The sequence below is a fragment of the Corvus brachyrhynchos genome, unplaced genomic scaffold, assembly GCF_000691975.1.
Source record: "Corvus brachyrhynchos isolate BGI_N302 unplaced genomic scaffold, ASM69197v1 scaffold97, whole genome shotgun sequence".
Taxonomy (NCBI): domain Eukaryota; kingdom Metazoa; phylum Chordata; class Aves; order Passeriformes; family Corvidae; genus Corvus; species Corvus brachyrhynchos.
This window is the reverse complement of record NW_008239758.1, coordinates 5,211,758-5,221,919: the sequence shown is the minus strand read 5'-3', so window position 1 is coordinate 5,221,919 and position 10,162 is coordinate 5,211,758. Positions and strand designations below refer to the sequence as shown.

Below are 10,162 nucleotides of genomic sequence, written 5' to 3'. Positions count from 1 at the left end.
TCACCTCCCAGTACACGTCGTCCTCGAAGCAGTTCTCGGCCGCGGCGTCCCCCCAGATGGGCAGCTTCAGGATGCCCCCTGGAAGGAGGAGGGCAGGGCGGTGGGCAGGGGGCCGTGAGGGATGCAGGCGGCATGAGGGTGGTCCACCCAAGGGGGCAAACGCAGCCCTGGCACGTTGCTCAGTGCCGTTCCCCCAGGATGATCCCCCCGGCCATGGAGAAGGAGCAGACTGATGCCTCTGTTTCAGCTGCAGGCTGGCTCAGCCCCCCCCGCCCCGCGCTCCCCTCCGGCTTACCCACAATGGCACCCCCAGCAAATGCCATCAGCAGAGACACCACAATGCCGGCCGCCTGGAACCCTCCCTGGATGCTGGGTGTCCGCGTCTGGTACGCGCCGGTGAAGTCAAACGCCTTGATGAACCTGCCGAGGGCAGAAATGGTGACAACAGCCCCTGGCAGGAGATATTCCCTGGCTCCAGAGGAACCATGTTGCCCTGCTCTCCTGGGAACTCCTTCCTAGCCCCATCCCTCTTCTACAATCGACCAGGAGAGTTTTGCAATGACCAAAACACTGCTCACTTCCTTCTCTGGCCCTGGCAAAGCTTTACCAAGGAGAAGCCCAAAATATAAACATTCGCTTTGTAATTCAGACTTTTAGCCTTACCTGACCCCACAAAACAATGCAGGGGGGAGGGAGAAGCACTTCCCTACCCATTGTGGCCCAGAATAATGCCAAACAGCAGGACTGTGGCTCACTTTATGAGGCCACCAGGAATCAGCTGCATAAGATGCTGCTATGTAAGATGGACTACAATTCTGTAAGCCCAACACAGTCAGTGCGCCCCACGTTTTTGAGGGACAACTCTGGGCAACTCTGAACTATTAACAAAAGCTCTTAATTGCTCCCTGCTCCCAGCCCACAGAGTTTCAGATAAAATCTGTTCTCAGGGAAGATTTTCAAGCCATCTTACCCTTCCTTTCCATATACATCTTCCGTGGCTGCGGCTGCTGTGATGGCCCCCACAATGCCCCCAATAAGGCCTGGCATGGCATGGAGGTTGTGGATGCCACATGTGTCCTGAATGTGCAACCTAGACTCCAAAAAAGGCTGAGGGGAAGGGAAGTAGAGACAGATGAGGGAGTTGAGCGTGGCCCGGGAAAGGATTAGTCCCTTCCATGGAGGACTGGGATAAGCAGAGAAAGAGGAGTGATATTGTGTCCCAATAAAGAGCTAAGGGCTTGTAGACAAAGATGTGAACCAAGCTCAAGGTAAAACAACAACAAATCCTCCAAACACACTCCTGTTGGGAGTATGAAACTTCCTGAGCACTTTGGGGCAGCAAAAGGAGTCAGAAGTGCCTCTCATAAGGGATTCTGGAAAGCAGGAACCATCAAAGGGAAGTGAATCCATTTCTGGTCTCCTCAGCAGGACCAGGGCTGCAGACCCCTCGAGCAGCACTCACCGTGAAGTAGACATACCCCACCGTGGACACGATGCCAGAGATGGACCCGACAATGAGGGAGCCGTATGGAGTCAGCATCATCTCGGCGCTGGTGCCCACGGCCACGCCGCCGGCCAGTGTGGCGTTCTGGATGTGGACCTGCAGAAGCAACCGCCCTGCCTTGGCATCTCAGGAAGATTGTAATTGCTCAGGGATGGTGCAAATGGCAAAGTGGGAGAATCAGCTCTGAAAATGTTTCCAGAGGAAATATCAGGGCCCATTTTCCTGCTTGGTGGTGAAAAACAAGAAAAGAACAGGCGGCTTCTGTCTGTAGCACAGGTGCACATAGACTCCCACTCCCCGTACCACACACGTTCTTTGCATCCACAGATATGGGTGGGGAGTTGTGATGAGATGGAAATTGTCTCACCCGTGTGTCATGCAAGCTCTGCTGTCACAGAGACATGTCACCCACACATCTAACACGTACAAGTCAGCCCCCCGATTGCTCACGAGCTGCTGCGCAGGCCTGGTTTGCTGGGGAGCGCTGCCAAACACGCCCAGCAGAGCAAGTCTAGTCCCTGCTGTGACTTGGGTCCACCACAGATAGGGCATCACCCCACACCTCAAGCCCCGCAGGACTCATTCCCACTTTCTTATTTCAGAGCTTCTGCCTGGATGCTGGTTTCACCATCATGCCCTGAAACCCTGCATCTGTTCAGCATAGCACAAGTGCCAATTGTTTCCTGGACCCTTGATCAACCTCATTACATGTCCCCTGGGCAGTGCAGAATGCTCTGCTCCCATCTTACCATGTCAAGCTTGCCCTTCTTTTGCAGCATGCTGGAGAAGGCCATTGTGGTGAGGACACAGGCGGCCAGCGAGCAGTACGTGTTAATGGCAGAGCGGTGCTGGGCATCCCCGTGATCAGAAATGGCTGAGTTAAAACTGGGCCAGTACATCCACAGGTACAGGGTACCTGGTGGTGGGATGGGGCAGATGGGATGAGGAGGAGAAAGGGAAAAGAGAGAATACAGGGACTGAAAAAAAACCTCTAAAGAAGATACTTTTGCACAGGGGGAAATTACATCCCATAGTCCTCCTTCCCCCGAGCCGCACCCCGCATGATGAGACCAGCATCAGGAAAAGCTGGCTGAAAAAGGGAACCAAAATACATCCTTGTCTTCCCAGGCATCATCTCAGACCAGGCACTGATGAAGGGAGCTGAGTAACTCTGAAAGGTGAAAGCCCTCTGGGATGCAGAGCTCCTCAACTCCATATCCTGGGTTCAATTTTTCCCAGAGACACAGGAGGAACCACCCTGTGCAGCTGAGTGGTCCCCACGTAGCAGCACCCCCGAGATGAGGGCTGACTCACCGATCATAGCAAAGAGGTCGGAGTGGTACACGGAGCCCTGCTTGTCCTTACTCTGCTCCAGGTTGGGTCTGTACAGGATCCGTGTGACCGTGAGGCCGAAGTAGGCTCCGAAGGTGTGAATGGTCATGGAGCCACCCGCATCCTTTACCTGCAGCCATGGGAAAACAGAGGTTTGCTTCTGCAATCGCCACTCATTCTGGAGCTGAGGCCCGATTTGCATCATGCCCAGCTTGTCTGCGCACTTGACAGAGGGACCCAGTGCTCCTGAATTGCCAAGCTTACGTGTAAAACCCCAGAAGATCTCCCTTCTCAGGGAAGTACAACCCACTGCCCCTCTCCTTCATAATCTGTCTACTTTTGCTGCCTGAATTCTTGCATTTTAAATGCTTATGAAGGCAGTGGCTTGGTGGAGCCATAGCAAAGGGAGACAGTTTGGAGAGGTGCAGAGAGGAAGGAGCAGAACAAAGCAGGTACTACCTAAAGCCTTACATGAAGAAGGTTGAGGAGGATGTACTCGTTCACTGAAAAGAGCGTGACTTGAAACAAAGTCATGACAAGGAGCTGGATGGGGCTGGTTTTGCCCAGGATTGCCCCAAAGGCGATGCATACGGACCCCACGCAGAAATCAGCATTGATCAGGCTGGAAAAGGGGAAGGAAAATTGTGGTTCAATAAGGAAATACTCCTCTGTGAATCACTCTCACCTTCACCCTGCTCTAGAGATCCCACCTGAAGACAAAGAGGTGATTAGGAGACATCCCCGGATTTCCCACTGACCTTCCTCCCATCCTCACACACCCACATTATTTAGATAACGCGGATGATACGTGCTCTCAGCACTGACATCCGTGGTGCTTGGCTTGGCACTAAGGGGTGACACTCATCTCAAATCTCCCTTTGAGCAGTACCACCACAATGGCAGGTACCTTTGGACTGACAGGTGGAAAGCAAGTGGACGTATGTGGAGGGAAAACAACAGTTTAGAGACTGATTTGATGTAAGTGAGGGACAGGTGTTGCCAGCTGCTTGGCTCTCATTCCAGCTCTGCCACTGGCCAGGCAAGAGGTGCCATCCCGGAGCCCAACTCCTCCTTACTTCTCCACTCCAATGAGGATCTTCCCATTCTTGAAAGAGTGGAACCAGCCTTGCATCAGGAGAGCCCACTGGATCCCAAAGGCAGCAAGGAGGAAATTGAAACCCACAGCTCCGAATCCATAGCGCTTGAGGAAGGTCATGAGGAAGCCAAAGCCCACAAAGATCATCACATGGACGTCCTGGAAGGCTGTGCAGAGGGAAGGGACTGTTAGCTCTGTGAGGACAGCAGGGCTGAAAGTGCCACGTGCATTTGGTGTTGAATAGAAACTAATTACATCAGAAGCAGTACGGGGGAAATTCAAGCAGAAATGTGTGTTTGCCTCATGTCGCCACATTTCTAAGTCTGAAAAGGGCTCAGCTTTTGGAAACTGGCTTTTGGGTAAAAGGCTCAGCCTTTAAAGTAAATGTTTACTAAAAGCTGTGTGCAAAAGAAGACCTGAGAGTAATGGAGCGTACAGAGGAAGACATTTTTCTGTTCAGATTGTTTATTCCCCTTTTGTAAAAAACTCAAAAAATATCATGTGAAATGAACAGTAAAGTTTTGTTAAAACATGTAAGTGGTCATTTTGGGTAGGTCCATTCATTGCAGGGTCCTGGTGATGGCTCAGAGCAAGGAGAGCACAAGAACAAGGAATGTTTACAAATACATTTTTAAATGCTTTGGAAATCAGCGGCAAAATATCCTTGAAACCAGAAACCCACTTTGTGAGATTTTTAGTGCTTAAACCAGAGAGACCCAGTTCTTCCCACTAATGGTCAGACCTGCTCACTCGAGCCCCTCAGATGCCCTTCCCCGGGGGAAACCAGATCTGTGTGAGCCTCTTGAAAGACCTTCTTGGTGCAGTAAACCCACTGTACTTTTTAATGCTGCACGTTTCTATCAGATAAGCATTGCTTTGCAATTAAGTGAGCTGAAACGCTTGCATACTTACAAATTGAACCATGCAAACCCTCACACTGCAGGCCACTCAGCCCATGGAAAGAACAGGAGGCCCAAGGCTGGGATCCCCCCTGGGAGGCTCCCACCAGCAAACCCATGCTGTAGGACAGATAAACACAGCATTGATGGAGCTAAACCAGAAAGTTCTGCATTTTGCAGTGTACAAATCATTGTATCCACTATATCCAGCAACATCTGTGCACCTCAGAGAGGGTGTAAACTCAGGGCAAAGGAAATTCAGTGACTGCAAGTCCGCTCTACCCCGAACCTGTGCTGAAATCCATCAGCCCCTGGTCCATTTCCACAGAGCTTGTGTCTGCTACTTCCACTGAGGGCTGGTGAAGACTTGCATGAAGTGCAGCTCTGCAGAAGCCATGACTTTCATCCTTTTGTGCTTTAGAAGACCTTGCAACTTGTTTAAGATGAGCATTTGGACAGGCTTAAGCCATGTAGTGCCATGCTCATCTGCTTGCTCTTAAAAAATGCCTCCCATGCCTATGAAATCACTCTGAAAAAAGGAAGGAGGCGAGATCTGCAGCTGGCACTGTTCAGCAGAGGTCACTTCAAAAGCACTTCTCCACATGTCCTAAGAAGCAGCCTTCCTTACTGTGGTTTTTCCACACAATCCCATAGACTTTCTCTCTGCAGCTGTATTTATTTCCCCTCTCTCTTTTCCAGTGTAAGCAGCACAATATACTGCTAGAATTATCCACTGCCATTTGCATTACATATTCATTCTTTCTTCCTAAAAGCAGAAATACACACGTCAGACTTAAAGCTGTGGACTGTGTGCCTTCCAGAAACCCAGAGGATCCCACTGTGTGTTAGACCCTGTACGAACTCAGGAGGAAGAGCAGATCTTTCTTCAAACCGCACCCAGACTAAAACATTTTTCTAACCCTTGCCTTTGTTTTCCCTTAGTAAGAATAACACTGTTATCACTGAGAGGCAGAACAGGCATTGCCGTGCCCTAAAGGTTTTGTAAGCCCACTTTTGTGGGAGGACAATTGCCATAACTACCAAGAGGAAGTGTTTGGGCTTTGGGAATGCTACCCGGGATGAAAAATCGAATTTCTTTTTCCCTAGAGAGCAGATGAGTTACCCATTATGGAATATCCATGTGCAATCCAAAATGAGAAGGAATTGTCACACTGACTGGACCTGGCAATGGGCACCACTGACACAACCACGCACTGGCTTCCTGAAACCAGGACAACTTTCCTCTGCCCGCCTTCCCAATCATCTCTGGCTTGAAGGACCTGTCAGTTTGTCACTCCTATCCCTCTGCCATTGCAGACAGGTCCTGTGGACAGCAGTGATCGAAGATATGTGGGTCCAAGTGATCTTTGGGTGTTCAGCCACCACATTATTCTGAGCAGCACTGGATGGACACAAGGATTAAAATTCCAGGGCTTGGCCACCTTGTCATGTTTGTCCGTCTTAGCAGAGAGAGAATATTTCTGATTAGATAAGGGAGAAAGAACAGCTGCGCTTTTGGGCATGTGAACTCTTCCTCAGATCTGAAACAAACGTAATTCAAAGCTAAACTGAGCAGTTGCCCTTAGATTGACTTAGTTGTGTTGAATCCATGCAGCCATTTGAGGGGGAATATTTGGCACTGCAGAGCAGGAGTGGGATATGAGGACAGAAGAGATGTCACTTCCTTAGCTCCTACACGCTCTTTCTTGGACTCCTGATGTCCTCCCAGCACACCAGTGACAAGAGCAGCCCTCAGGCACTGCTTCTGTTTCACACCAACCTGCGTGGGGCTGGTCCCAGGGGCAGATGTCCAGGGAGAGCCTAGGGCAGCCACAACCGTACATGAACCCGGAGGCTGACTGAGCAGCAGGTTTCTGTAAGCCAATCCTTTTCTGAACTAGCTAATCCTCAGCAGCCACAGGTTGCTATAGCTCCTTTGATTTAGCAGGTGTTTTTAATGGAAATGTTCTAAATAGATGCATGACTCAGGCCTGTTGCTTCCTTGGAAACAATTGCCTACAGAAGCAGCCTGTTCTGAAGGGCTCACAAAGATGACCAGCCTTGGAGATCAAAGCCACCCAAAGGCACTGCCTGGCCAGAAGGGCTTTAACCTTCTTAATAATTTCTGTGTCACTACAACGTAGAGACCCAAGAACCCTGGGATCCTGGCAGCTTAGGAGGACTCTGGCATTGAAATGCCAGTAGCTAAAGGGTAATTCACAAGTGAGGGGGTGGACGGAGGAAGAGGAGGAAGATGTCACAGGATCTCGACAGCTGTTCCTCTGTGTGCACAGAAAGGCTTGCTCTGATCCAGAACTGAGGGAGGGGGCAGCAAGCTGAAACTTTCAGAGTGCTGGGAACACGTCAGCCCTATTCCTGGAAAAAAGACATCACGATACCCTGCTGACAGAGCCCCAAGGCACTGGAGGGCCATGAGGCTTTTCTCTTGCTCTTTGGTGAGCCTCAAACCAGCCTCAAGGCAAGAGCGTGACTTTCCAGCCATCGGTGAAGACAGCGCCTATGACAGGCTCTGCCACAGGACAGGATGGATGGGATGGGATGGGATGGGATGGGATGGGGACCAGCCAGCACAAGGATTAGGCTCCCAGAATACTCACAGGGGTATCGGAAGTAGAAATCATTCTCTATGTCACTGGTCAGGTTCATCTCTCGCTTCTCTTCCTCCCAGTGTGCATCAGCTTCGGCACCGAAGTGCACGAAGACCCCAAAGAGGACGATCATGGCCACCTCCCAGAGGAGGCACACGAGCGGGAGCCGCCAGCGCATGTAGGTGTTCTTTGCCATGCCTTGGTGCCTCGGCCTCTCCATCCACAGGGATTCCGGGGGACCGTGCGAGCCCGCGTCCCCCGCGCCCGCCCAAGGCCGGTCACATATATAGGTCGGAGAGGGCGAGGTGGGGCCCAGGGAGGTGCCTCTGGCAGGATCACATTTCAGAGCACTGGAGCTTCAGCAGGGTTGTTTCTCTAAACCCACCTTCCTCCCTGGGAGGAGGGACAGGCTTCAGTACCTTTCCTCTGAGCTGCTCCGAGCACCTCTGAGCCCTGCCTCCACGGGGACGAGAAGATGTGGAGGCCAGTGCGAGTGGGGAGTGGAGGCAGCGTGTCCAGCCCCCTGCTCTGCCCAGTCCCACACCCCTTCCCAGCCCCTGGGAGCAGCACCCTGATCCCTGCTGTCCCCTCCCCCCTGGCTCTGGGTGCTCCCCTCACCCCCCTCCAGTCCTGCGAGCGCCCTTCTCCTGCTGGCACTGAGGGTGAAGGCAGGGTGCCCTTTCCTCCCGCTCTTGGCTTTTGGAAAAGCAACGGTGCTGGAGAACTGGAGGAAGAGGAAGGTGTGTGCTTCAAACCAGGTACCAAGATCCTGCATTGAGTGCACAGACACGCGACGGCCCTGCCAAGGCTGCCACAGAGCTGTAAGGATGTTCAAGTGACACATGTTCCATAATTTCCCAAAGCGATTTACCCAGAGCATCCTCCTGGCAAGGCAAACGGAGCTGGGGCTGCATAACCAGGGCAATACTGTGAGATGGTGCTGGAGGCCTGAACGCCCCCTCCTCTGGTATGAGGTTTCCTTTAATTAACAAACATAAACACAAAACTCCGTTTTTCCTACTGTTTTGAATTATGTTCTCTTTCCCCAAAGAGCCGGGCAAGTCCTTCAAATGGATCCCAGCTCCTTCCTCTGCCTGCAGATCCCTGGGTTGCTTGTCAGTCTTCAAGAGATGAAAGACTGCAGCCCAGGCAAGCTGCCCAAATTTGCTGATGGCATCTAATTGTGGCCCGCAGGCTGAGCAAGCAGCGCTGATTTTGGTGTTGATTAGGCAATAATTTGAGTTTATTATTTTTTCTTGTGTGCTTTCTTCTCAAAATGACAGATGGCAGAAAAATGCTGTGGATGGTCTTGAAGAGACTGACGGCCACACAAAATCATTCCCCAACCTCATTTGAACCCCGTGCAGGCAGCAGGATAGAGACAGCGCTGGGAAAAAGAGAGAAGCCCATCTGCCTTAGCCCTTACCCTGCATGAGCAGAGCTCTGTGTGACTGGGGTCACTTTTTGGGGACACCTAAAGCAAGTGGATGTTGCTGTTATCTGAAGGATGAGCGCTCCCTCGAGCGATGCTGCTCAGGGTATGTTTTTGGGTCTCCCATTACACAGGGTTTCTGCAGGGCAGTCTCAGCTGTACACACCAGGAAACAAAAGATCTCCAGCTAGAAAGAAGCTGAAATCCCCAAACAATACTTGAGCTCTAATTGCTGGAGCACTGTTGACAGTTGCATGTTCTCGTGCCAACTATGTGGTAAGACCAGTATTCCACCCTGCCCTAGAGCAGCCCTTAAACACCTCAAAAAAGGCAGCACAGAGGAGCATTTTAAAACAAAAGGGAACTTGCTAAGGTACTGTATCCACCAGCAGCTATGCTCTGTGATTATGGTAAATAATAATGGCAAAAGAGTAACTACAGAGCTTTTCTAATCTATGGCATCACTGAAATGGCAGGGTGTCCAGAAAAGCAGCTTGCAAAGTCCTTGTGCAGCCCCAAGAGGCAGCAGTTCTGCCCCTCCTGCTGTCCCCAGCCCCTCTCCCCAGGTGTGGAGGCCAGGAACAAAGGCTAATGGTTTTTCTGCTGGCCTGATAGGCTCACTTTGTTGCATGCCTGGCGCTGCCCCTCCTTATCAACCCGCAGATCAGCACTTTGTCACTGCAGTCCCATCAGGGCTGGCATGCTCCACTGGCTGTCCATGCCGTGAGAGCCCGTTAAGGGACCAGCTTCTCTTCAGGCTCCTCCTGAGGGCCAGGATAACACTGGGAAGGCTGATGGGGCTGTGCCAGCGCCTGTCTGCAGCAGTGCTGGCAGAGCACTTCCTGTGATGCCTTAGACCACCATTGCATCCACCCTACAAGATACCCAACTGTGTGGTAGGACACACAGCGCAGGTTTCACCATGCCCCAGTCAAGAATACCAAGGTGCTTAAATGTCCTGTTGGAAACTCCAGGCTGGTGTGAGCTTGCTCCACCACAGAATTTCACTCATCACGTCCAGCACCCATAAGAGCTGCAACGTTTCCCCAAAAAATCACTGGGATGATGCTGGGGGAGAAAGAACATTTGCCTTTCTGCTTAAGAGATGTGGGACTAGGCCTGGCAGTGGGCAGGTCTTAGTTGCCTTGGGTGAGGGTTGTACAGTACTGGTCCCAGCTGGGTCTCCCAGTTTCTCACTTTTATGAGCACTAAAAATATTTGAAAGATGCAGAAACAAAATCAAAAGCACACAGAAATCCCTCTCTCCTGCCAGGAGGCCTTGGGGCAGCT

The 10,162-nt window shown here is 51.5% G+C and overlaps 1 protein-coding gene across 1 annotated transcript in view; it reads right to left on the bottom strand.

Moving 5' to 3' along the window:
- RHCG (Rh family C glycoprotein) overlaps nt 1-7,883 on the bottom strand; it is an 8,271-nt gene extending 388 nt beyond the window's left edge. Inside the window, exons 1-9 of the mRNA XM_008640146.2 lie at nt 7,450-7,883; nt 3,913-4,099; nt 3,308-3,458; nt 2,819-2,966; nt 2,254-2,420; nt 1,463-1,600; nt 971-1,107; nt 296-420; nt 5-78 (exon numbers count right to left, since the gene is read on the bottom strand). Of these exons, the coding sequence (XP_008638368.1) occupies nt 5-78; nt 296-420; nt 971-1,107; nt 1,463-1,600; nt 2,254-2,420; nt 2,819-2,966; nt 3,308-3,458; nt 3,913-4,099; nt 7,450-7,660 (1,338 nt within the window). The 5' untranslated portion in view covers nt 7,661-7,883. The remainder of the gene's footprint in view (nt 1-4; nt 79-295; nt 421-970; nt 1,108-1,462; nt 1,601-2,253; nt 2,421-2,818; nt 2,967-3,307; nt 3,459-3,912; nt 4,100-7,449) is intronic.
- Between the last annotated feature and the right edge of the window lie 2,279 nt (nt 7,884-10,162).